At 37.2% G+C, this 27,980-nt stretch overlaps 2 protein-coding genes across 2 annotated transcripts; one reads left to right on the top strand and one right to left on the bottom strand.

The window, feature by feature from the left end:
* Nucleotides 1–1,581: 1,581 nt before the first annotated feature.
* On the bottom strand, nt 1,582–14,804 carry brox (BRO1 domain and CAAX motif containing). The gene is made up of 13 exons (XM_082147277.1): nt 14,664–14,804; nt 13,842–13,948; nt 13,651–13,757; nt 13,409–13,505; nt 12,140–12,235; nt 11,248–11,320; nt 10,985–11,090; nt 10,813–10,902; nt 9,023–9,108; nt 6,948–7,029; nt 5,720–5,870; nt 4,946–5,105; nt 1,582–4,027 (listed from the first exon to the last, which is right to left on the bottom strand). Exons 2-13 carry the CDS (start codon nt 13,940–13,942, stop codon nt 3,941–3,943), a joined length of 1,236 nt encoding a protein of 411 aa, XP_082003403.1. The 5' UTR covers nt 13,943–13,948; nt 14,664–14,804; the 3' UTR covers nt 1,582–3,940.
* A 689-nt stretch (nt 14,805–15,493) lies between these two features.
* Nucleotides 15,494–27,456, top strand: aida (axin interactor, dorsalization associated). Its single transcript, XM_082147310.1, has 10 exons — nt 15,494–15,785; nt 17,009–17,075; nt 17,605–17,658; nt 17,831–17,885; nt 18,665–18,728; nt 19,517–19,620; nt 23,821–23,943; nt 24,017–24,139; nt 24,451–24,568; nt 26,014–27,456. Exons 1-10 carry the CDS (start codon nt 15,679–15,681, stop codon nt 26,108–26,110), a joined length of 912 nt encoding a protein of 303 aa, XP_082003436.1. The 5' UTR covers nt 15,494–15,678; the 3' UTR covers nt 26,111–27,456.
* The last annotated feature ends 524 nt before the right edge of the window (nt 27,457–27,980 follow it).

Below are 27,980 nucleotides of genomic sequence, written 5' to 3'. Positions count from 1 at the left end.
CTTACTCCCAGGTTAACTTACCCCCCAGACACCTTACCCCCAGGCTAACTTACTCCCAGGCTAACTTACCCCCCAGACACCTTACCCCCAGGCTAACTTACCCCCCAGACACCTTACCCCCAGGCTAACTTACCCCCCAGACACCTTACCCCCAGGCTAACTTACCCCCCAGACACCTTACCCCCAGGCTAACTTACCCCCCAGACACCTTACCCCCAGGCTAACTTACTCCCAGGCTAACTTACCCCCCAGACACCTTACCCCCAGGCTAACTTACTCCCAGGCTAACTTACCCCCCAGACACCTTACCCCCAGGCTAACTTACCCCCCAGACACCTTACCCCCAGGCTAACTTACTCCCAGGCTAACTTACCCCCAGACACCTTACTCCCAGGCTAACTTACCCCCCAGACACCTTACACCCAGGCTAACTTACTCCCAGGCTAACTTACCCCGCAGACACCTTACCCCCAGGCTAACTTACCCCCAGACACCTTACTCCCAGGTTAACTTACCCCCCAGACACCTTACCCCCAGGCTAACTTACTCCCAGGCTAACTTACCCCCCAGACACCTTACCCCCAGGCTAACTTACTCACAGGCTAACTTACCCCCAGACACCTTACTCCCAGGCTAACTTACCCCCCAGACACCTTACCCCCAGGCTAACTTACCCCCCAGACACCTTACCCCCAGGCTAACTTACTCCCAGGCTAACTTACCCCCCAGACACCTTACCCCCAGGCTAACTTACCCCCCCAGACACCTTACTCCCAGGCTAACTTACCCCCCAGACACCTTACTCCCAGGCTAACTTACCCCCCAGACACCTTACCCCCAGGCTAACTTACCCCCAAGACATCTTACCCCCAGGCTAACTTACCCCCCAGACACCTTACTCCCAGGCTAACTTACCCCCCAGACACCTTACCCCCAGGCTAACTTACCCCCCAGACACCATACCCCCAGGCTAACTTACCCCCCAGACACCTTACCCCCAGGCTAACTTACCCCCCAGACACCTTACTCCCAGGCTAACTTACCCCAGGCTAACTTAGATCTAAGACTCTGTTACCATGGCAACCAGCAGTAACAATCAGTTACATTACAAACCGCAAAAAGAAAAGGGAAAATGGCTCATAATTTAAACATTTCTTCTTGTTACTACATTCTCCGCTAAATTTCCCGAGTAAAATGTCCTTGTAACTGTTATACTCCTCCAACAAGCACATATGTTCCGCTGGGGTAAACTGCACTGAGCGGCTGAACGCGCTTACTCGATCCGCCATGTTTTTTGTTTTGAAAAGTGTCTTATTTTACCCAGAATGCATTGCAGTGTAGTCCTACTTAAGATTAGTCAGAGTCTTAAGTGCTTTGTGCAACGGTCTGATTTAGATGTCTATCTGAAGTCTGACTATCTACTATATCTAAGCCATAGTCAGAGTCTATCTTTGTGAAACCGGCTCCTGCTGAGCTACTTGTGTCGAGCATAATAACGCTGATGAACTTGTATTACAGAAATAAGCATGTATGATTTGAGGAATCATATCGAGAGCACAAAACAAAACAAGCAACGCAACATACAGTTAACACACATTTTAATGGGAAAAACCATTAAATGCATGACAGTGAGTTACATGTTGACATCATAATCGGCGAGTATATTCGATGATGAATACATATCCATACGACTGCATAGATGGGGGAAAGAAATAATTACAAAAACTAAATGCAACCCTGGAGTGTCGTTTCACAACGTCCTGTTCTCAGCAGAATTGTGTTAAATAAATATACAGCGAAACATCTGACAATCATTATCCCTTAATAAGTACAGCTTCAATGTGTCCGAATCACGTCTGAATTAAAGTTAGGGAGCAAAATAACAGGCGGAATACAGTTTTTGTACCTTTTTAAGCGATCATTTCTGTGCTTGTTCAGTGTGAACGTGTCGCATTTACTGACTGAGAGATGGTTGAACTTATTCGGACAAGCAAACGTCAGAGTTGAGCGTACAGACAAAATAATAAAAACAAGAGACCGATCAAATGAAACCAGCACAAAACCACTGGGAAAACCATCCAGATTTAGATTATCTGGACGTTTTCAAAATCAGAAGCGAATAAAAATATGACTGTAAATATTTACACGTATGGAAACTCTACGTCCACTGAAAGCTGATACTAGAGATGGTGAGGTTATAGTCAGACGTCACATCACCCTGTGTTAGTTCCCGGACCACGACCCAGATCAACACGTGCTTGTCCTCTCTTCCCACTAGCAAATATTAATCATACAGCAGATATTTCATGTGCTAAAGGTGAGTTACAGGTAATAATCTGGGTAATATCCACTTTTGTTTAGTGTTCACAATAATAGTTAAGAAATTATATTTTGCATTAAGCCTATTTTTCAGACCCCTATTTATTACATTAAGACATAATTATATATATATATATATATATATATATATATACTACCGTTCAAAAGTTTGGGGTCAGTAAGATTTTTAATGTTTTTAAGAGACGTCTCTTCTGCTCACCAAGGCTGCATTTATTTGATAAAAAAAAAGAAAAAAAAAGGTAATATTGTGAAATATTATGACAATTTAAAATGACTGTTTTCTATTTTAATATATTTTAAACTGTAATTTATTCCTGTGATCAAAGCTGGATTTCCAGCATCATTACTCCAGTCTTCAGTGTCACATGATCCTCCAGAAATCATTCTAATATGATGATTTGCTGCTCAAGAAACATTATTATTATTATCAATTTTGAAAACAGTTTTTTTTTTATTCTTTGATGAATAGGAAGTTCAAAAGAACAGCATTTATTTAAAATAGAATATTTTCTAACATTATAAATGTCTTTGCTGTAACTTTTGATCAGTTTAACTCATCCTTGATGAATAAAAGTATTGATTTATTTAATTTCTTTCCCCCCAAAATAAAATTAAAATTCTTACTGACCCCAAACTTTTGAACGGTCGTGTTTAATGTTACAAAAGCTTTAGATTTCAGATAAATGCTGTTCTTCTGAACTTTCTATTCATCAATAGCATCATGAAATAAAAATGTAAAAAACAGTTTTCAACACTGATAATAATCATAAATGTTTCTTGAGCATCAAATCATATGATAATGATTTCTGAAGGATCATGTGACACTGAAGACTGGACAGGAGTAATGATGAAAATCCAGCTTTGATCACAGGAATAAATTACATTTTACTGTATATTCACATAGAAAACAGCTGTTTTACATTGGAATAATATTTCACAATATTACTATTTTTGTTTGTATTTTTAATCAAATAAATGCAGTCTTGGTGAGCAGAAGATACTTCTTTTAAAAACATAAAAAATCGTACTAACCCCAAACTTTTGAACGGTAGTGTGTGTGTGTATATATATATATATATATATATATATGAGTAATGTCTTAATACAGAAGATTAATGGTTTTAAAATGGTTTTACTGTCTTTATGAAAAAGATTCTTTAGACGGGGTGAAATATGACATTTCTGTTTGAAATTTACTCCGTTTAAAGACTGTTAAACATTAGCATTTGTGTTGAACAATGGATCGTTAACCAGCATCAACATGAACAGCCAAATTATAAACATTAAGAGAAAAAAAAAAAGAAGAATTTAGTGACCTATAGAAGTTATTCTCTAATCATTGGACCCAATGAACCCTTAAAAATCTCAATAAAATCGGTGTGCTGCTACAGAAAGATAATCAAGAGATCACATAATTCAGATTCAGTCTGGGTTATTAGGGTTAATTCTTCATTAAACTCACTCAATCGTTCATTAGGACATCTGTCGTTTGTAGATAAAACACCTTAGAGAGAATCCGAGCACGAGACAGACGCCACTGTTATATCACTATGTTATATTGTTATATACTTGAGCGGGGGAGAGAATGATGGACTCAGCATTACGAGACGACGCAGCCCGTGTCTGTCTGCGGCTTCAGATCCGGCTCCTTCACTGGCTTGATCTCCTCGTCATGCTTCGCTTTCGGCTAGAGGGAGAGAGACGATATCAGTGCTTCAGATACAGAGAGCTATCTACTGTATAACATCACACAAGTGACAAGTGCAATATCACACGAGTGCTGTTTTTGTGCAAATGTGATTTATTTATTTTTTCAACAGTTCAATAAATAAGAAGTTATCTGTAAATTTTGCCAATGGAAATATCCCCTATAAAGCCAGAGCAGAACTGTTGTGCATCTCAGAGTAACACAGCGGTGCTTCGATTCTGTATGAATCAGCGTTCTGAGTGAATCAATCGGGTGAACCAATGATTCAATGACTCATTCATAAAGAGAGCCATTTACTTCACTCCTGAATGAATCAGCAAATCGAATGAATGAATGATTCAATGACTCATTCATAAAGAGAGCCATTTAATTCATTCCTGAATGAATCAGCGAATCGAATGACTGAATGATTCAATGACTCATTCATAAAGAGAGCCATTTAATTCATTCCTAAATGAATCAGCGAATCGAATGACTGAATGATTCAATGACTTACTCATTTTAGACATTTACCGCCATCTACTGGCAGTTTTAGTTTCTTATTAGACTATCATTTCGTAAAAAAATTATTTCATATTTCCATACTTAAAAAATAAATAAAACATTAACAGGACAGTTCATCCAAAAATGCAAATTCTACAATAATTTACTTATGTCGTTTCAAACTTGAATGCCTTTCTTTTTTTTGCAGAACATAAAAGATGATATTCTGAAGAACCATTGACCATTTTATGAACAAAAAAACCAACACATTTCTGAGACAATTCTCAAATTATCTTCAAGTAAAACTCTGTAACCATTGTGTGTGTGTGTGTGTGTGTGTGTGTGTGTGTGTGTGTGTGTGTGTGTGTGTGAGTATAAATGCTCTTATTTGTGGGAAGGGAAAGCTCTCCTCACCTTGTCGTCTTTCGGTCCTCTGGTAAGGTCAAAGGTGGCGTAGACTTCAGGTGTGCACTGAGCGCTGAGAGCCGGGAGCTCGAATGGAGTCGGTTCAGCCAGACCATAACTAGCCTTCAACTCCAGAGCGGGAGCTTCAGCAGGAACCTTGTGAAAGTAACTGACACAGACATTCAGCCGTGAAAAATTAGTTTTCTAGGAAGCTTTTTTTGTTTGTTTATCATACTGTTACATTGAGAGTTAAAGAGGCCCTTTTTCAAAGTTTACCCAACTAGAATAGGTTTTCATGCTTGATTTTTTCAAAAACACCATATTTTTCACATGTTTGATATTGTTGCAGCTCCTCTCTTCCCAGTCTGTCAGTAACGCTCTGTTTAGTTCCTGTCTCTATGAAGCTCCTCCTTCTGAAAAGCACACTGTGCTCTGATTGGTCGGCTGGATCAGTGTGTTGTGATTGGTCGAGCGCTGGTTGGTCCCGCTCCTTACCATAACCACCAGTTTAACACACTACTAACTAACTCAACCAGGCACCGCCCCTTTATTCTGCATAATGTATTATTATAATGAAGAATATTGTGACGTGTTCATTCCCGGAAGAAACTCAAGACTACAATGGAGGCGTTTCAGGAGTTCAGAAACACTGTTGTAGAGAAGAACTCCCGCTGGAGGGACTTTGTGCTCGAACAGCAACATCACACACTAAAGAGAGATGAACATGTGAAAAAGCATAATAGGTCCCTTTATATTTCCTCTGGATGTGTTTGTTCGACTCACATGAAGCCGTTCTCTCTCTGGCATTTCTCCAGGGTGTTTTTGATGAACGAGCCCAGTTTCTTAAAGAAGAGCTGCTCCGAGGGCTTGGCGGTGCTGCCGGGACCCTTCGTCTGACGGTACTCTTTACACAAGGCTTCCGCGCGCGAGTAACCTGCCGCCATCACAAACATTACAAGGAGATTAACTCTTTTTTAACTCTTTAACTCACAAACATTAACTCTTTCCCCACCATTGACGGAATATTCAGGCTTTCCGTGTTTTCACTGTTATACGGTAGGGGGCGCTATTACACATCTTCTGAAAGAATACTGAATCTCCTGATCAAAACACAGGCGAAGAAGAAGCAGAAACAAGCGATAACATATGAAATCATATGCATATGTAAAATATCACGATCATCAACATTAAACAGCATATAAATCAAAACTGCGTAATGTTACTGAAAGAAATGTCGACCCAGGACGAGCTACAGGACTGTGAAGCTTTGAGGGTGTTGATGGACTCGATCTACTGCATCTGTGTTCTGATCACCGTTCTGAATCTAGTCTGGACGTAGTCTTTGACAAAAACATGATTTTTTTTCAGCTTTTTGCTAAAAATTTTGCTTTTTTTAATGAAACTCACATTCAAGTGTTGATAAAAGAATGCATGAAGCTTTGTTTTGGTTTAAAAGCAGAGGGTCTGTTCTTTTTGATATATTGCATGTTCAGATATTCATACAACTAAATATTCTTGGGGCCATGAAACGTTTGTGAAAATGGTCAAAAACACGGAGAACTTTTTTTTAAACGCTGGCAGGGAAAGAGTTAAAAGCTCTAAATATTCAGAAACTATAAGTCATTACAGCAACACTTTGCAAAAATGCATTCAACCTTTTCTGCCAATTATGAAGAAGAATGAAGCATTTTTACTATTACAGAATTTCATTTTTTTTTTACAATCAATGCTAAAAATAACTAAATATCTTTGAATATAATACATGGGTAACACTACAATAAGGCGTCATTTGTTAGCATTAGTCAATGCATTAAACTAACAACGAGCGATATACATTTTTACCTTGTTAATGAAAACATTTACATGTTAGTTCACAATGCATTAGCTAATGTTAACATATACAATTTATGAACTTAATAAGAGTCACTAAAATATGTCCACTAAAATACCCAATTGCACATCATAATTGACTGAAATGTCTGATATTTTTGAGGGATTTATTTTTGCGTACACTTCTCAGCCTCCTGCAGGGATCTGATGGCCTCTCCACATTTATCAGCCGCAAGAAGAGTCTGTCCATGATAGCAGTGTGCCTGTCAATCAAATACATCACACAGTCAAATATTTATTGCACTAGTATATCACATCCAAACACTCCACTCGTAAACTAACAGAACTAAAAACATTTGGTTGAGTCAATATTAAATGTTGAAATGCCCCAATTATGATATTTTAAAGGTTCCTAAATTAGTTTTTGTTTTCATGTTTACATGATTCCAAGGTCAAAAACATTAAAATTCTCTCATAATATACAGTGCAGCATCAGCTATTTTTCGCAACGAGTCTCAAAGCGGTTCGTTTGAATATTTAGTCTCTCTAATGCCTGGTTCAATCAGATTACACGATTTTAGCCGGATTTTGGCACGATCCGTTTGACGTAGGGTGTCGTGGGGATTCGTAAACGATAACGGATGTCGGAACGCAAGATTCGATCGTTTCATCCCGTATAGTGTGTCATAGTGGGCGACAACCGACGTCGCATCTGCGATGCTTCACGACATCACGATGAAAAGACGTGTGTTTAATTATTTTTTCGACCCTCCACAACGGTTCCGTCAAGAGTGAGTGAGTGAGTGTGTGTGTGCGTGAGTGAGTGAGTGTGTGTGTGCGAGAGTGAGTGAGTGTGTGTGCGTGCGCACGAGTGAGTGAGTGAGTGAGAGTGAGTGAGCGAGAGTGAGTGAGTGAGTGAGTGAGTGTGTGTGTGCGAGAGTGAGTGAGTGTGTGTGCGTGCGCACGAGTGAGTGAGTGAGTGAGTGAGTGAGTGAGAGTGAGTGAGCGAGAGTGAGTGAGCGAGTGTGTGTGCGCACGAGTGAGTGAGTGAGTGAGTGAGTGAGTGAGAGTGAGTGAGCGAGAGTGAGTGAGTGTGTGTGCGTGCGCACGAGTGAGTGAGTGAGAGTGAGTGAGCGAGAGTGAGTGAGTGAGTGAGTGAGTGTGTGTGTGCGAGAGTGAGTGAGTGTGTGTGCGTGCGCACGAGTGAGTGAGTGAGTGAGCGAGAGTGAGTGATCGAGAGTGCGTGAGCGAGAGTGTGTGAATGAGTGAGTGAGCGAGAGTGAGTGAGTGAATGTGTGTGTGTGTGTGTGTGCGCGCGCGCGAGTGTGACTGAGTGAGTGCGTTTGTGTGATTGAGTGCGTTTGTGTGATTGAGTGAACAAGAGTGTGTGTGTGTGTGTGTGTGTGTGTGTGTGTGGGGTATACATGTGTGCGAGTGAGACAGCACGCGATGATTGGTCGGAAAGCAAAGTGTAGTCGGACATGTTTCTTGTCCACGACACGACAAGATTTTAGGAGTCAATATTGCGTAATCTGAACCAGTGACTATTGTAACAGACAAAAAAACCTTGTAATCTGAACCAGACATAAGCCCCGCCTCTCCGAGAGCTGCTGTGCTCTGATTGGTCAGACAGCCCAGTCTGTTGTGATTGGTCGGACAGCCCAGTCTGTTGTGATTGGTCGACCGCTACCACAGGAGAGTCGTGAATGCGATGGCGTATTGTTGTGTTTAATGATGTTGTGTCAATTCTAAAAATGTACATACATTTCTTTCATTCTTTAGACTATATACAGTGAAATTCATTTATAAATAAAATAATTTTTTTATATACAATTCAGAATGTTAAAAAAGAAGCAGGAATGAACTATATACATATCCTATATTGGATATTAACATCTAATAGTGTAAATCGCGGCAGCAGCTTCAGGTTGGTAATCCAAGGCATTGTTGTTTATCTTTACTTCCAGGGTTCTTCCCACCGGAGCCTCACTTTCGATTTCAAAATGGCGGCTGCGTGAAATCAGCGTATTACTAACAACTCGTTTGAGGCAGTTCAGAGTCGCTTTGTTCTCTTGGTACACAATAACTCCATTTATCTGATTCTTTGATCTTTGCAGACCTTTTACGTTCGCGAACAGCTTTATTACACACCGCATGAAAGGGAACATCTGAAATAGGGGCGCTTTAAATCATTATTAGACTGCTATTTACAACGATCAGAGACATGGTGATGCGTTTGTGTTCAGATGGACTCACGTAAGCCATGTAGAAGTGCTGCTTCAGCTGCAGGTATTTCTTCCATTTACTGCTGCATTCTGGGTCCAAAGTGTTCAGAGTGTGATCTGGAAAATAATATGAAAAATAATCTTCTAAATAATGTATGTTTTATCATAAGGCTCTCTGAAGGTATTTGATTAATATTTCTGAACAAATGCTCTCATGTGTCCTGCTGGACTATTATTTCAATTCAGATCAATATTTCATGTGTATTTGATATTTATGGGGGGTAAGATGACAACGTTTTGATATATTCTTATACATTTCAGATAAGATTATATGGTAACTAAGTACAACAAGCATGAACAATTCGTTCATGTCTGTTCATTGTGCATTTATTCATCTTAACAGATACAACTAATGCATTAATAAATGTGGAAATTAACATTAACTAAGGTTAATAAATGCTGTAGAAGTATTGCTACTTCATGTTATCTTATGTAGTTTACATTACAGTAATATTGTGAAATATTGTGAGTTGAGAACTGTTTTCTATATGAATATATTGTAAGCTGTAATTTATTCCTGTGATCAAAGCTGTATTTTCAGCATCATTACGCCAGTCTTCAGTGTCACATGATCCTTCAGAAATCATTCTAATATGATGATTTGCTGCTCAAGAAACATTTCTGATTATAATCAATATTTAAATTATTTTTGTGGAAAACAATATAGATTTTCAGGATTCTTTGATGAATAAAAACTCCAAAAGAACAGCATTTATTTGAAATGTAAATAATTTGTAACATTACAAATATCTAAAAGTGTCACTTTTGATCCATTTAATTTATTTCTAAATGATCCCAAACTTTTGTATATATATATAACAAATATATACACCCCCACATTTGGAAACGCAAGCAAATTATAATGCAGAATTAAAGGGACAGTTCACCCAAAAATGGAAAATGCTATCATTTACTCTCCCTCAAGTTGTTCCAAACCTGTATGAGTTTCTCTCTTCTGCTGAACATAAAAGAAGATATTTTAAAGATTATCAGCTGACGGAAGCCATTTACTTCTATAGTATATTTTTCCTAATATGGAAGTCAATGGGGTCTGATTACCAACATTCTTCAAAATATCTTCTTTTGTGTTCAGCAGAAGAAAGAAACTCATACAGGTTTGGAACGACCTGAGGGAGAGTTAAAGGGATCCTTCACCGATTAGCATTAAGCTTTGTATCAGTAGAAACCCGGTGGTATTTTCGAGGTGACCGTGCTTCCCTCCCTCATGTCCCCCTGAGACCAGAGATTTCTGTATTGTGTGTCTGGAAATAAACCTCAGATGACACAAAAATCATCATTTATCTTCATCAGAGGCTTTGTCCAGAGGCGAGAGACTACAGCCAATAGGAGGAGCTCGTTCCGCATGTCTTCAACCCGCCCATAGGGGGATCTCACCATAAAACAGCATCTTTTCAGTTTCGAGTCGACTAGTAGCCTAGCTGTATCATTTCTCCCGATACTGCCCTCTGTAACCGGTGGGCGTGGCTTGGGAGTGTCCTCGTAGGGCAGCGAAGCAAGTGCATTCTGGGAGTTGTCGTCTTTCATCCACATGAGCCAAAAATACATTTTCTGGCTTTTCTCAGTCTAGAAGGCTCCAACTTCTAAAATAATTTCACATTTCTACAACATAAATTACCCAATTCATCTTTCCAGCGGTGAAATATCCCTTTAATGATGACAGCATTTTCATTTTTGTGTGAACTGACCCTTTAAATAGAGAGAAGCAAAAGGTTGATTAAACAGTAGCAGTAGTAAACCTACCGGCCTTTTGGTAGAAGTTTGCGGTTTCGAACGCTAGCGCTGCGATGAGGGAGGCGTTGTGCTTCAGCTCGATGGCTCTGGCAATGGTCACTAAAAACACACACACATGAACCGTCACACACACACAAGAAAGCAATACTGTACACTCAGAGTAAACAGAGGCATGTTTTACCCTCCTGAGCCTCGGCCTGACTCTGCACAATGTAGGTGTCAATGACTCGGGGCTCCAGGTCTCGGCCCTTCTCTGCTGGAGTGATGAGCCGAGGAATATGAGTCTCCTGAAAGACAAATATTACCATGGATCAAACAGTAAGCCACTCATGACCATGCATTACGGTGGTTTTACCATGTTAAGTGGGTATTAAGCACTCAAATCACTGCAATTCAGAGTCTTTTTGCTTTAATTCGACACAAAATAAGTCAGGCACATTTTACCTTGAGGGTTTTAAATATTCCAGCAGCGGTTTTCAAACTCTTGTGAACGTCTTTGGCCTCGTCCTCTGTGACGCTACAATGTAAAAAACAAAAACTTGTAAAAATGCCTTTAATGAAATATTGAAACTCAAAACCCAGACAGAATTTATTACACTTATAAAAATACTATATTTTACAGACAGACAGTAATAATGACTAGTGTACAGTGCATAATCTCATTTATTACAAGGCTACTTATCAAAAGGAATAAATTAAATATTGATTTAGAAATTAATATGATTTTATTATTTAGGAAGAAAAATAGCAGTGATCTAAGAAACTTTTTTGTTAATTTAGTATTTTTTATACTATTAATATGTTTTATTATTTATAATTATTATTAATTACCTTTTATTTTTATATTTTCATGTATATTTATTTATTTATTTTATTTTTCATTTTATATTTTTCAATTAATTTTAGTTTTATGTACTTTTGTCATTTTTTGTTGGCTTGTTTAAATTCTATTTAGCTTTCATTTATTTTAGCTTTATTTTCTTTTTTTAATTTAAGTTTTTCATCTAATATGTATATTTTACATAATTTCAAATAAAAAAAATATATGATTTTTAATAGTTTAATTTTAGCTAGCAATACCAACACTGGAAGAGAACTTAAATTGGCACAATTATGTGGGAAATTAGTTGCATGTCTTTTTAAAAACTATTTTGAACTTCTCAAAACATCAGATATGCATGAATCTGCATGAGTACGGCTTACACACAGTAGACAACTTATTTGACAGGGTTTTATTTTACAAACTGTCTAAATGCTTAAGTACAGTAATTAATACCTTAGTTATCACATAACGTCATCACTGACCAATCATAATCCATTATTCCAGAGAACTTACTTCTCCTTTCCAGCCAGTCGTGAGGCAAACTTGGTGTACCAGATGGCGACATTAAACGCCATAGACACCAGCTCAAAGATCGCATCCTGCTGCGCACTGAAACACACACAATATCTCTTAATGGGGTCATGTCTCTTAGTCAAACCATGTTATCTTAGTTCAGATTCATCTGTCATTTGGTAGAAGCTCATCAAATTAGATTGATGTAAACATAAGCACGTCACATGACCTGCTTTCATTCTCAAAAACCATGAACAAAACTACACAAGATAAAAGAAAATAAGAAAATACAGGTTCAGTTGCAGGACGCACTTAGTTTGTTCAGATCAGAACACAATTTGTTAAAGGTATAGTGGAGGATTTTCTTTTTCCGGGAGGATCATCAAGACTATTGGTCCTCCTAATTGTCAATCATTCTGGTGATATGTTTACGTAAGGCCGTCGTACGTGCTCGTCCCCAGGTAGTTTTCGCTTTCTGTGCATGCACACTTTCAGGTGTATATGTGTGGTGAGCTACAGTTTCAGCCATTCATTGAAGCTCGCCGTTCTCACCAGGTTTTTTCAAAATGTCTGAGGGACGAAGAAAGAAACAAGACCAGTGTTTTTGGGAGAATATTTCACACGCTGGCGTGAGCTAAAAGCACAGGTTGGGCTTCCCACTGATGCCTCAGTCACGAAGTTTCTACTCGACAGGTAAAGTTTGGCATGCTATTTGGAGAAATCCATTTAAAATCACTGCTAGTAAAAGTTAATGTAAGCTATGATTAGCGATGCTAGCGTTTAATAGGCGTTCCCTCTCGGGAGCAGGGAGAGTGTTGCGCATGTGCATTTTTTCAAAAAGTGGAGAGGGCGGTTCTTTTCTAAAATTCGGGAAAATCCCCCACTATACCTTTAAGTATTAATTAACCAGCTTGATAAATATAATAAATGATGCATTTCAGTGTTTTCTTCCAAGAATGTGACGCTTTTATGTCTAATGCAATATAAAGGTATTCATAATGTACGTTGTAATGCATTATGTCTTTTCATAAATATTTGTGTGCATTATAATATTAGCAGATTCCTTGTTACATCTGAAATTGGTGGCTTGTCATGATTTAATGAATTATACTTTCTAAAGGAGTAACAATGAATAGATTGTATTAGGCTATAACTCTGGTTACAGTTATTCATGAGACCATACAATGCATTATAAGGTTTATTAACTCAACAATTTGTGTTGAGTCGAGCTGATTATCGCTGAACTGCCTCACACTGTGTGATAGTTACCTTGCAATATTTCCCTGTAAAGTGTCCGTCCATTTGAAGTTCTGGATGAACCGGAGCTTGCTCTCTTGTGTGGTTCCATCCAGCGGCAAAATGAATCCTATGTGCATTAAAAATAAGCAGAAAAACTGTAAACAATGCCAACAAAACAACAACAATAACATGCCTCTGAGCAACATAAGATCAGCATGAGCAACATGGAAATATCTGACCAGAGCCACAAGGAAATATAATAATTCACAAACCCTGTAAAAGAGCGAAATATTCGTCACTGGATTTCTTCATAATCTCTGGGGTACATGTGGCATCGGTGAACATGTCCAGAAGTCTGGCCCGCGTCGTTCTCAGGTCACTGACACAGAGAGATAACGTTTACGTCATAAAACGTCACACAGTGGCCCACAAAATGAATATAATACCAGAATAAACTCCTCACTTGCAGATCTTATTGGCCGCGGGACTGGACGCCACACCGTACAGGTTGAAGGACACGGGCGCTGTGGATTTCAGAGGGTTTCGGTGGAACCAGTGAGTCATGGTGACCTGAACAAGAAGAAAGACACCATTATTATTAGTTTCTGTTTTATTCATGCATTTCAGGACAATTCATTTTGCTGTTGTATGAAACAATTTTAACACGATACTACGTCACCAGCAAATATCTGAGATAAAATCTGGATCTTGACCATTAGGGAACAACTGGTTGAGCAGAATTATTCTTGAGAAACACGTTCAATTGACTAGATTAACTAAACTAGACGTTATGTGATTTTCTATATATCAGAAACTACACAGATGGTATTAACACTGACATTTTCATTCAGATTGAAAGGTTGTGGGCAACTAAATTTCACATCTATTAATATGCAGTGCGTTTAATTTACAAAAGAACACTTGTGAGTTCAGATCACAAGATCATTGGTTCAAGTGATGTATGAACTATAAACGAGTCATTTGATAAGGCAGGTCCATATATAACATCTCGGCCTTGTTTATTCACAGCTCTATGTGAATAAAAACAGACACAGAAACAATACACCGGTTATAAACGATCTACTGCTGACGCTTTATCGTCTACATATGAACAAACGCTGATCTGTGATCTTAATGCGGTTCATAACACGAATACAAATCTGAGAGAAATGAACCGAGTCACAAATGAACCGAGTTTACCACTAGTAAACACAGCAGCTCCCGGCTCAAATCTCACAACTGATTTATACAGCTCGTTTTAAATGAAAGAGATATGTATTTATACCAGTAATGTGTCGACTGTCAGATGTTTGTTGTTTTAATCGGCGAGACTCCAAAGATGTGGATCAGGAAACGCCAAAACAATGAACGCTCTTCCGGTATGACGTGATTCGGGCGTTGACGTCATGCACACGCCCATTGAGTTTAAACCCCTATTTACGTAATTTATTCAGAAACGTGTTTTGCCAGTTTCCAACTTCGCAAGTAGAGATAGCCTGAATGAAATTGCTAAAAAAAATTATATATTTTTTGTGGTTTCTGTTCAAATATTAGTCAAGGAAGAGCAAGCTACAACATACATTTTTTTTAAAAATGAATCCAATTAATTCAACGTACATTAGAGTCACCACAGTCGTGTGAAATTCTTATTACCCAGAATAAATCAAATTTTAAGGATCAAATACCAGTGTTTATATATGTGTGTGAGTCACACCCATTTATATACATGTACATATATACACATACATTATATGAACAAAAACTTTTATGTTAGATGCGATTAATCGATTTGACACCACTAATATATTTACACAATATATATAATATATATGTATATATTTACACACATACACACTGGTAAAAAAATTTGCTTAAGAAATTCACATGGATGTGGTATTAATCACACATTACTGACTAAGGAAAGCAACATTTTTTTTTTTTTTATTTTTTTTTTTTTTTACGCAATTGCTTACTAGTTTTACACTACTATCGCAAAATAACTGAGTTCTTACAAATTACAATGACGAGATCCCTCTCTCAATTGTTCCCTCTCACAAGTTGTTTCTAGAAGTCGAAATAAGACTTTTATTTTGAAAACGCCACTAGTGGGCGCATCTTCCGGTGCAGTCGCAGGTAGTTCGGTTGCACTCGCATCAGGCCTGTGTCGGTGAGTGGCGGTGCCACCGGTGCTTCCGGAGCCCAGTGTGTTTCCCGGCGGTGCGCAACAATGCGGCGCTGGAGATAAAACTCCACCAGCGATGTCACAAACCAAAGCCTGCGCGCAACTTTAACCCGAGAAGATGTCAGATGTCAGCAAGACCGTCCAGAAATGGCACGCGAGTTTTAGAAAGGGCACGGACTTTGATTCGTGGGGGCAGCTGGTGGAAGCCATCGATGAATATCAAATGTAAGTAGCGCATTTCTGATTAAAAGAAAAGAAAATGTATTTGTCGATCTCTGGATCAGAGCAGGATAGAATTTTTCTTTCCTCTAAAAAAAAAAAAAAAATCTAATAGAACAAGGCATGACAAGTGATGCACTGAAATCACAGAAAGTTGCATTTTATATATTTGTTCTACTTAATTTTGCATGGTCTTGCATTGTGTGATGTAGATGTGCATTAGATGTAGTGAGAGTGAAGAACTGTTGAGTGTTTGACAGCCTGTTTGCATTATGTCGCGCGCCACACCCTCCTCGAGCGGGGGGCGGGGCTTCACTCTCATCTCAATCTGAATTCATGCCATTTAGGTCAATAACACACACACACACACACACACACACACACACACACACACACACACACACACACACACACACACACACACACATCAGACAAACAGCTTCAGCCTTTCTACTCTTCTTCTCTCGCTTTTTATCTGTGGGTTTTAACGTAGATTATGTGCACTTGTTCATGGAACACAAACCACAAATACAATTCGGTAACACTTTACAATAAGGTTCATTAGTTCACATTATTTAACTACCTTAGTTAATAACATGAACAATAGTTCTTCAGCATTTATTAATCTTAGTTAATATTAATTTCAACATTTACTTATATTATATACGTTATTAAAATCAAAGGTTGTTATTGTTAACATTAGTTAATGCACTGTGAACTAACATGAACAACCAATGAACAGCTGGATTTTTTATTAACTAACATTAAAAAAGATGAATAAATACTGTAACAAATGTATTTCTCATTGTTAGTTCATGTTAGTAAATACATTAACTAATGAACCTTATTTTTACTGAAAATTTGTATATTTTCATCCAGAACATGGATTTTGTCCGTAAACAAAGTTCTTTCCAAAGGTTTTAATTCTTCAATTTGACGTTATTTGTTGCGTTTTATTTTTTCATCATGAGCTATAAACCAGAGAAACATGTTGTGAATGGAAATATATTCAGTGTTTAATTTTCCTGCCAGGGTGTACAATAGATGTACATATAAATACATTTAGACCACTTAACTTAGTGATTGCTAACTGGATGTGAACTGAAGACACTTTCAACCAACATAACAAATGTTTCTGAAACAAATCATCTACCCTGCCTTTAAAATTAAAATGACATTCTGTCACTTACTAACCTATGACTGTGATTTTCTTTTTTTTTCTTTTTCAGACTCGCAAGGCAACTTCAGAAAGAAGTGCAGTCATCAAACTTGCATGATTTTACAGACGAACAGAAGGTGTGTGTGTTTCCCAGAGCTGACAATCACTTTTTTATTTTTTTATTTTAAAGTCAGCATGAAACAGAAGTAGCGCCAGTCTGTTCTTCTCTATAGTGAAAATACTATAGATAAAATACTATAGATTCTCTATACATGAAACTGCATCTGGAACAAGAACAAATGTGGGTGGGGCTTGATTTTTGTCTGTGGGGAATTGATTGGATGGTGGTGGTTTGCTATTGGCTGATCTCATGTGAGTGACAGGTTGCCCCGCCCTCATCATCAGAGAAGAGAAGAGGAAAGATATTCTGATTCAAGATTACAATAGTGCATGAATTTAACAAAAATAACGATGTGCACGGATAAATCATTTATAATAAATGCTGCAAAATAATCTAAAATGTCCATTTTGTTCTCATGGTGATTGTAATGCCCAACATGACAGCAAATGCAATTTAACACAGTTTAAATATTTTAAATTGAGATCAAACTAATTTTAGATCTGCTTTCTGTTCTTATCTCATAATATTAATATTTCTTCTTCCAGAAAACCCTGGGAAAGTTTGCAACATGCCTTGAAATGCGAAGTGCAGCCTTACAGGTCAGAATTCATCCAGAAATGTACAAATCTAGCTGAAGATATTTCTAAAATCACCCCATCTGCCGTGTATTTATTATCTCACATTGTGAATATAATATTTGATGATGATAAACAAATGATCAGTGCTCTTTATAATCTTCTCTCCACTAACTCTGCTGTTTGTCTTTGTCAGTGCACTCAGTCTCAAGAGGAGTTCAAGTTAGAAGACCTGAAAAAACTGGAACCCAGTATGTACATAAATATGTGATATGAATGAATTTGACCCTATAAATGATATTATAAATGATCTAACATGATCCAAACCGCTGATCGCACACAGTCTCCTCCAGTCCTTCTGTCTCTGACTGATAGTTTAGACTTTCAGTGTAATTGTACAATCGTCCACATTCATCTTTTTGCTGTCAAATCTGCACTGATTTTTATCAAGTAAACACAAGAATAACTTTGATATTGTTATTAATACTTCCACTGCACTGAAGCAGCGTCGGTTTACTTGATTATCATACTTTTTTTTTTTTGAAAAATCACGAGTATCAAATATGATCATCAGGCTTTTGGTGAAGGTTTATTTGTTCATCTCTCAATCATTATTTTATTGCATTATGTTTTAAAACTACAGAGCTTTGATCATAAAACTAAGCATTAAATATCTTACTAAGACATATTATTTGGAGATATAGAATGAAGATGGATATTTATATGCATATATAAGTATCTGCTATACTGTTATAAAGATCTCATTGATTTACATTACAAGCATCAGTTTCATCTTTTTAGATTTTTAAATTTGCTCAAAATTGCATATTTTTCTTCAGTTTGTGCCTCTGAATAAATCGTTTTTTTATACAAAACACATGCAGACTTTTTTAGATGTTCATTTATATTATTAAGTAAAGGTACAAAACCTTTTTTTTTTTACAGGGTTAAAACCCATTGAAAACATCAGTAGTGCTGATATCTTTTTATATAGTTTATATATCACTGCTATTCTTCTGTTTCTCTACAGTTATTAAGAACATTCTGACTTACAACAAAGATTTCCCTTTTGATGTCCAACCAGTGCCTTTGAGGTAATTCTTCAGTGTTCATGGAATGGATGTTTCTGGTCCTGGATGCTGATTGGTCAGTCCAGTGCATTAGTGCCCGCCCCCTTTTTCAGCGCCGTTGGTTCCGGAAGTATTTCTTCCATTCATTTCTCCCATAGGGACTCCAAAAAAAGTCATAACGTTATGTTGATGAGAATCATAACATTACACACTTTGATTTGAAGCAAAAAAGTATTTGAAAATCAGACAAGGTACAAAAACTTCTTTAGTGAGGGAAAGAACTACAATCCCATGAAGCTTTGCAAACAGCATAATAGATTTAAAAATGTTAGGGAAATATAAAACTACTCATTTAGAAATGTTGATTACGCAGTGCTTCATGGGAGTGGGCGGAGCTAAAGAGCTCTTTTGGCGTGTGTTGCTTTAACTCTGATTGGTGGAATTTTCTCTACTGCATCATGGGAAATGTAGTTTTTCACCACAAATTCAGCTGTTAAACATGATTATTTTAAAACTAAGTTGAAATGATGTTGACTGACGGCTTCAGCAGAAGCAAACACCATTGATTAACAACCTCGTAGCTCACAGTAGGTCTGTCTTTTAAAGGTTTATAAGTTATTGTTAAAAATCTATTTCCTTATGGAGAAAATGAATGGAGTTTTTAATTTCGAAACTTGACTGTTGCTCTCTATAATAATTATCTGCACAATATTACGCCTCGAAGATATTTACAATATTTACTATACTAATGTTCTTTTTTACCGAGGTTTTTGCCGATACAGTAGTTGATTCTCAGTTCTGTGTGTTTTTAGGAAGATTCTTGCACCAGGCGAAGAGGAAAACCTTGATTTTGAGGAGGAGCTGGACGCTGGTACTGGAGCAGGTTCAACTCCATCATTCCCTTCAAGGGGGCCAGGTGATTCACTGCATAGTGCATGACGTTCAGCTGGACTTACTTGTTAACAGGGCCGGCGCTCCGCACACGCACATCACGCACTGCGCGTAGGGCACCAAGTGCTTGGGGGGGCACCAAAAAATCTGGGTCGTGAAAAATCATCACAATAGGGTACTAGTATAAATAACAAATAAAATATGTCTAAAGCATGTTAATATTGGGTTTAAGTGGTCGTTCAATGAGGCCTATTATATGTTGATCCGACGAAAATTATGTGTGTATTTAAGTAGTCCAGTGGTAGAATTTTTGCCAAGCGTGTCAGAGGTTCTGAGTTCTAATCCGCACTCATATAGTTTTTTTTTTTTTTTTTCTCATCAAAACCGATTATGTTTTTTAGTGGTTGTATATCAGGCAGGGACACTTTTTGTGCTTTTTGTTTTCTAATTGTACCGGAGCGAATAGAGAGTCTCTCCACAACGGATTGAAACGCGCGTCTGAGTGAAGGCTGTGCGCGAGCCAGAAACAAACATAGTATCCGCGCCACTGATCGCTCGGCAACGAGCACTTTGATCAGTTGATTTAAAAAAAAAACACATTTCAGCGCTAGATCGACTCTTATTTAAAAAACGAATGAAATGAATGCTCTGCTGGTTAACTGGAGATGTTTTGTTTGTTTGTATTGGTACATTCGTGCCGCGAGATGTTTCAAAAGTGGTGGGGACATGTCCTACCCGCAAATTACGCCTATGCGTATGCATGTCCAGGGGCGTCGCTATAGTAGTGCAAAAGATCCGGGGCTTTAGCCCTGCATGGCTAAAATCTTTTTTTTTTTTTTTTTTTACTTTGAAACTGCAATTAGAAGAAAAAAAACCCCCACAATCTCAGTGTTTGTATATTTTCATATTCACAGAGTTGTCAAATTATGTACAGAATTATTATATTGTGCCTGACCTTTGCACTTTTAACTTTCTGTGTTTACATTGTTCAGTTCCAAATCTGTGTTTTTAGTAATTGTGGTGGTATTTGGTATTTATAATTTTAACCTTTATATTATTTATTTCTTTTCATGTTTGGTGCCATTGTTAATGTAAAATTATTTATTTGCAGCAGTTATTTTGGAAGTAAAGAGAACCTAACTAAGAAATTCTGAATGGTTGTTATTCCCTTGGTGGTGGTGGGGGGGGGCACCACCAAGCATTTGTGCTTAGGGCACCCAAATGGCTAGCGCCGGCCCTGCTTGTTAAGCACTTTAGAGCTGCACGATTAATCATTAAAAGATCGCGATCTCGTTTCAAACGCTCACATGATCTCATTCCTAAATGACAGCGATTCAGCTCTGTGTGTCTATTAAAGCTTTGACAAGTCCGAACATTCAGATCTGTGTTCTGATCAGAGAGAGCAGTTGTCATGTATAGGTATGAAACTACTTCACAAACAGACTTTTCAGCTTCACAGTATCATTATTTCTGTGTTATGGTAATTCATATTATCACAGAAGTAATGGGATAAAAGTTTATAGAGTAAATCACCTTTTGAAAGTAACATGTGCTTCAACGATTGTATTTATTACATCGTTACACCAGTAGGTGGAGACTAGCGACTGTTAAAATGAATCATTCATTCAAGAGATTCATTCAAAAACGCTGAATCAATGAGAGTGAGTCGTTGAATCATTCACTCAAACCGATAAAAAACAAACAGAACCTCTAGTAAATTAAATGTTATTTTGTTTAGTTGTCCATTTAAAAATCACAATCGTGATGCGTTTTAAATCATGATTCTCAATTTTTTGTCCAGAATCATGCATTTCTGATGCATCATTGTTATGGACATGAATGATAAGCCTTAAATATGATTTTCTGCCTCAAAAAAAACAAACAAAAAACAAGCTCACATTTCACATTCAGTGTTATTTTAGTATCTAACTGTAATTGATATACTATTATAGTTGAATATTTTCTTTAAAATTGTTGTTTACATTTGTTTTGTGTGTGGTTATTTATTTATATATATTTAAGTATGTCTATATATGTTTTATTAGGTTTTAGTCATTCATATTTCAGTGTAAACTAAACAAAAATGAGAAATGTTGGCTTGCTTGAAATAAAATAAGTTAAAAAAATTTAAATAAATTTAGTTAATGTTTATTTAATTTCAAATACAGACTTTTTTTATGGCTTTAGTTTCACAGGGTTTCCGCGGAGTCATAAAAAGTCATAAAACGTCTTAAATTTAATCATCAGAATTTTAGGCCATAAAAAGTCATAAAAACGTCCGGATTTTCCATACAAGGTCATAAATTTCATTTAGCCACGTCTTAAATTGATATGCTCGTTCATTCGTTGGTTCTACCATTGCTTTTTCCCCCTGGCCTGAAAATGCGCTGGCGGCATAATGTTAAATGCACAGGTTAAATGCGCCAAAAGCGGAACGCTCATTTGAAACGCGCGCCACACGAACCATTTACCCGCTCGGCTCCAAGTCCAAATGGCAGCGCAGCGCGAGCTCAATAGAACTGATGCGTTTACTCTGATCGGTCTCGGTCACAAGATCCAGTGAGAAGTGCTTGAATTCAGCGAAGAACACACTGTCTCAGTGATTTAAACCAGTTTAAAGGCAGATTAAACAGCGCTGACCAACAGGAGAAACTCTGCACAACGATACAGTCTGAAGGCTTTTCCGTCTACAATCTCCCATCATTTATCATGGATTTACTGTAACGTTAGCCTAGTAATATTAACTGCACCATGTGGGATATACATATTGAATTTTATTATATTATTAGTGCTGATAATGTATTAAAGGACTAATGGAATATTTACAGTATTTAATAATGTATTTAGGCTACTGTTTTTCATACATTTCCTGAAGATATGTGCCATCAAAGTTAGGCAACACAAACCTGTTTCAAGACTTGGCCCCTATTAGCACATGCAGAAACTAAGTAATTATTTTCCCAATAAAGATATTTATTTTGTTAAGGACAAATAACAAATGTTTGAATGTCCTACCTCAGATTTGTGAAATGTTCACCTGTTTTAGCAAGTGTTTGTCATTATATTTTCTGACAATAAAGAGTAAAGTTAGTTTAAAACCACAATTAAAGCTCTGGTTTCTACAACTTTCACTTAGAAGCAACAGTCTGCCTTTAAACTTGAAAGAAATAAAGATTTGACATTTATCGTGATAATTATCGATATTGACTAATATAAAACAATTATCGTGATAATTGTTTTTGGCCATATTGCCCAGCCCTAACTGAAATCTCCCGGTCTATCACAATGGGAAAGTGTACATTTAACGAGCCATGGCTCAAAGATGGTGTGTTTAGTAGTTGGCTCAAGCCTGTTGCAAATAATCAGTATCAAGCATATTGCACACTGGGTAAGAAGGCGTTGGAGCTGTCTTTAGGCATTTAAATAATACATCTTGTTACTTTCAATGAAAGTCAATTAAAAAAAAAAACTTTTGAAAGGAATTTTAATGATTTTTCGTAATTCGTGTAGGTCATAAATTTCAATCATAATGGTCATAAAAAGGTCTTAAAAAGTCTTAAATTTGACTGACCAAACCCTGCAGAAACCCTGGTTTCAGTCAAAGATAATAACCCTGGCTCTGTTACTGCAATATTAAATGCAATAGGAGTAAACAGTAGATGAGCTTAACGACTTTTATATTTATGGCCTTAACCTTTAAAGTCCCCCGCTAGTCAATAACTGTATCCCTTGAAACTCATCTTTGATCACCTAAATGACATGTAAACGTTTCCTATAATTCCTTATAATACCTTGACTGTAACTCGACACCCTTGCCTCATTTAGTATACGCGGTTCTATGAATATGCAAATGAGCCCCGCCTCCACTCACTCCCTCAGCTCAGAGATCCACTGGTGGACGATCACACGTTGATCTGATTGGTTACAAGGTAGTTTGTGACGTCAGAAACACCAGCGATTTCATGGGCGTTTTTTTGAGACTGTCTTTGGTTCACTGCAGTTTTAAGGAGAAAATACTCAGCAATGCTGTCGACTTATGAACTTACACATGGTGTGTCTTAAAGCATATTAAAAACACCACATAGACACATAAACAACATTAAAAACTTATGACTTAAGCACAGTGCCAATTGATCCATTTAGTTTGTTAATAAGCAAACAAATTCTCATCCGTGCATTTTTTTCCATCATCATGGTTTTAATGAAAGTTTGACGTCTTTGACAGGTACTCTGTTGCCACGGTTACCCTCGGAGCCGGGCATGACTTTGCTCACGCTGACGATAGAGAAGATCGGTCTGAAAGACGCAGGACAGTGTATCGACCCGTACATCACAGTCAGTGTTAAAGGTAGAGCTCAGCAGCGTTTCTGAACCTCAGACTTACTGTCCTGACATATTCTCACATATTCTCTCTTCTCCAGATCTGAACGGTATAGACTTGAATCCAGTTCAGGAGACTCCAGTGGCCACGCGGAAAGAGGACACGTATATTCATTTTAGAGTGGAAGTGGAAATCCAGAAACATCTAGAAAAACTACCGAAAGGTCTCACTTTGCTCTTAAGCGTAACTGAAAAAGTGGTTAAGATGGTGTATGATATATATAATACACTGGTACCAGTTTACAATAAACTAAACTTACATTAACAATGTGCAATTATCAATAATGTTAATGTTAGTTAATACAAATACGACTGTTCATTGTCAATTCATGTTAACTTGGGTCCAGATACAACTTTTGATTTTAATAATGCATTAAGTATTTTATTGTTAGTTCATGGTAAATTATGTACCGTAGTCAACAAATGAAACCTTATTGTATGCGCCTGGTCATTATCGCGTGTGTCTCTTCTGTAGGTACAGCTATTTTCTTTGAATTCAAACACTACAAACCCAAGAAAAGATTCACCAGCACTAAGTGTTTCGCCTTCATGGAAATGGATGAAATCAAACCAGGTCCCATTGTTATAGAACTGTGAGTACAAGATGAGTTATTCCAGATTGTTGCATCTACACTGTACCTACATGTAACTAACAAACAAATAGTTAAAGGAATAGTTCACCCTAAAATTAAATTATGTACTTTCCCTGGTGTTGTTCTAATGCCGTATAACCTTTTTTTTTTTTTTTTTATGGACCACAAAAGGAGATATTTTTATATAGCATGTTAAAGTTGTCACTTTTTGAGGATGAGCAAAAACGCACCGTTTTGTGTCTGTCCCTTTAAATGCAAATGAGCTGCTGCTTCCGGCACAGGGGGCGGAGCTTCAAGAGCTTGTTTCCTTTTACCTCACACACACATGCACTGGAAATGTAAAAAATGTTTAGCCTTTTATGTTCAAACCGGATTCAGACAATGATGGAGAGACTCAAGAAGAAGTGACAACATGTAGAAGCAACAGGACATTTCTGAATGGTTAGTTGATGAATTTATGTAGCTTATGTGTAGTTATCTTCTAGTCATTGATTAGCATATTCTGTCTTGATAATCTATAAATCATGTTCCGGGGGCGGGGTTTATGTAAATTCTAGGGTTGGTGATGTCACTAACCCGGGAGGAATGTGGTGTAGTCTCTACCAGCCGTTTGTTGTAGTCCTTAAAAAGCAATTTCTTTAAAAGCAAATATCTCCCTTTGCTTTGAACTTTGAGCGTTGTAACTTTGCAGATGTTGTTTATGCTCAAACAGCAACATTACACACTAACTAAAGTTAGAAAAGTCAAATCATAATCAACCACCACTTTAAAATGACAAAAAAATCAGAATGATCCCGTGTGACGCGTGTTGTATATTCCAGGTGTTCTGGAGGTATACGATAGGATTTGGTGAAAAACAAGATGAAATTTAATGAATTATTAAATGGAAATCCTGAGCTTGGCCGTTGGTCTTCTGTCTTTCATGAGACTCAGTTCAAGTCCGACTGACACACAAACTGAGAAATTGAGATGAACAAAAACACGACATGAAATACAACCCATGTTGCTTCTTCTCTGTGGGGAATATATACGTTGTGTTCGTCGTAACGAAGTTATTGCGTTTTAAATGTCATCAGACAAATCTCACGAACAGCACAGAAGACCAACGGCCAAGCTCAGGATTTTTGTTATAATACATACAATTTTGGTTTGTTTTTCACCAAACCATATTATATACCTCCAGAACACTTTAAATATATAACACGCGTCACATGGCGTCATCATTCTGTGATACTTTTGTGTCATTTTTAATAGCCTAATGCCGGTCGCTATTCACTGCCATTGTATGGATGAGTGCGAGCGGGACATCATTATTTTTTCTTTCATTTTTTAATCCATAAAAGACAGAAGGACATACGGCATTAGAACAACACCAGGGTGAGTAAATTATGAACTGATTTTCATTTTAGGGTATACCTTTAATATGCAATGCAATCTGGTTTTAGGTACAAGAAACCAACTGACTTCAAGAGGAAAAAGCTCAACCTCCTGACGAAGAAACCACTTTACCTGCACCTTAACCAGACTTTGCACAAAGACTGAATAAAGATCATACAGCCAAACACATAAAGGACAGGAGAGGGAGACATTCGGTGTGTCGCCTCTCACATTCTTTGCAATATCGGACTCTTTTCTTCATATCTTCAGTATGGGACACAGTCTTGATGTCTCCATCGCTCTTCATCTGAGAGACGAGCATTTCAAAAACTGAACGGTGTACAAAGAAATGCTCCGTATGATGATTTATTCTGATGAAAACGGATATAATTTGTTGTTTACGCAACATTTCCCATTGGGTTTTTACATTTTTATTTCATTAAAGAAACTGCTCCCCCTCATGTTCCAAACCTGTATGCTGTTATTATTTTGAGATTAGATTTTTCACATCTATTTTCAATTCAGTGACTGTTAATAGACTGTAAAGCTTCAAAAACATCAAAATAGCCCATTGTCTAATGCATTCGGTTTGATAATAAAATGCAAGATTAAGTTGCTGTTTAGTTCTTAAAACATTAAATCTGAACATTTTCAATTACATGATTTGTTTGTTGTGTACATGCTCATTCTGTGGAGGGAAAAATCAGCATATAAGTTTGGAACTATTTGTGGGTGAGTAAATAAAGACTGAATATTACATTTTGGGTGAGCTGTAAATGTTTAACAGACAGGCTTGTTGATTTTATGGAGTCTTTATTGCATCATATACACATGGAGTACATAGAAACCCTGAAGAAACAACACTGACAAACTCAAATATATAAATATGTTGGTATTTGAGACTGGTTAAACAGTTTTCCGTTGGATATAACTTCTCGCTAATATTAATTTAGCATTACAGAGCATTAATACTTGTTTGAAATGTGGCCTTGGGCTTATTAATATCACGGAAGATCTATTACAATAATGTATATTTAAGAAGTTTATCTGAGAATTTATCAAAGCCAGTAAATATGGAATTTGACCGTAAGAAGGGAGAAACTGTGGAGCTAATGAAGTATTAGCATGTCGGTTTTGTATTTAGCTCCACACTTTGCTCTTTGTGGTTAGTTTGCTGTTTTAATTCGTATTTTACGTCCGGCTTAGTTTCTTAAACTGTTTTAACCAAGTTTAACAACTAAATGATCTCTGAGGAAGATTGACTTGGGGACAGTTTCTGACAGGATCTTTCCAGATAAAAAAAAAATTACTAAGGAAATAAATAACTGATGCTTTTCCCATCAGGCTGTTCAATTATGTTGTATTAAATGTCAATGTTGGAGTCTCAGAATAATCAAAACCAACTAAATGGTTCAAAAGAATTGCATTTCTGTGAAGACTGTTTGATGGACGATGCCTATCTTTTTTTTTTTTAAACGTCCCATTTCTAATAAATGACAATGCTGCTTGAATCAAGGATATCATGAATGAGGACATGCTGACATGATTTACTAAATGCAAATTACCTGGATTTATGGAATATGCCTAGTCCAGAATGAAATCCCATTCGAGTTCCCGCCAGTTTGCTATAGAAAGATGCTGAGATTCACACTTAAATAAAATGTATTGCATTAGATGATAAAATGTCATCTCCGACCTTAATGTATTCGAGTCAGCTGGTGTTTTGTTTATTTTTAGTGGATGTATTACACACAGGTTTAAAGAATCACATTAACCATCAACGTGACCCACTAACACACCTAGAACAATCACACAATACTGCATTTGCATTCCTTATGTGCAACTCCACATCTATCGTTTTCGCATTTCAAACCATGCAAACTTCTATTTGTCAATCATTTAAATTTGTGCATGCTCCTTAAAATAGATAACCAATAAAGTTTAATATTTTGTGTCTAAATCAATGACATTCAAATATTTGTAGGTGTATCTTGTGTCTAAAATGATTAATGATTAATTACGAACTGCGAATGTC

Source organism: Leuciscus leuciscus (genome assembly GCF_965113295.1).
Source record: "Leuciscus leuciscus genome assembly, chromosome: 19".
NCBI classification, from domain to species: Eukaryota; Metazoa; Chordata; class Actinopteri; order Cypriniformes; family Leuciscidae; genus Leuciscus; species Leuciscus leuciscus.
The sequence above is the reverse complement of the archived record's forward strand: the minus strand, read 5'-3'. Positions and strand labels throughout refer to the sequence as shown.

Excerpts from the sequence above, each read along its gene's own strand:
- brox (XM_082147277.1), bottom strand. The coding sequence starts at position 13,942 with ATGACTCACTGGTTCCACCGAAACCCTCTGAAATCCACAGCGCCCGTG. Across the intron at positions 13,506-13,650 it reads ATATTTCGCTCTTTTACAGG|GATTCATTTTGCCGCTGGAT; the intron begins GTTTGTGAATTA and ends TAATGCACATAG. Across the intron at positions 5,871-6,947 it reads CCTGCAGGAGGCTGAGAAGT|GTTACTCGCGCGCGGAAGCC; the intron begins GTACGCAAAAAT and ends TGATGGCGGCAG.
- aida (XM_082147310.1), top strand. The coding sequence starts at position 15,679 with ATGTCAGATGTCAGCAAGACCGTCCAGAAATGGCACGCGAGTTTTAGA. Across the intron at positions 18,729-19,516 it reads GTCCAACCAGTGCCTTTGAG|GAAGATTCTTGCACCAGGCG; the intron begins GTAATTCTTCAG and ends GTGTGTTTTTAG. Across the intron at positions 19,621-23,820 it reads ATTCCCTTCAAGGGGGCCAG|GTACTCTGTTGCCACGGTTA; the intron begins GTGATTCACTGC and ends CGTCTTTGACAG.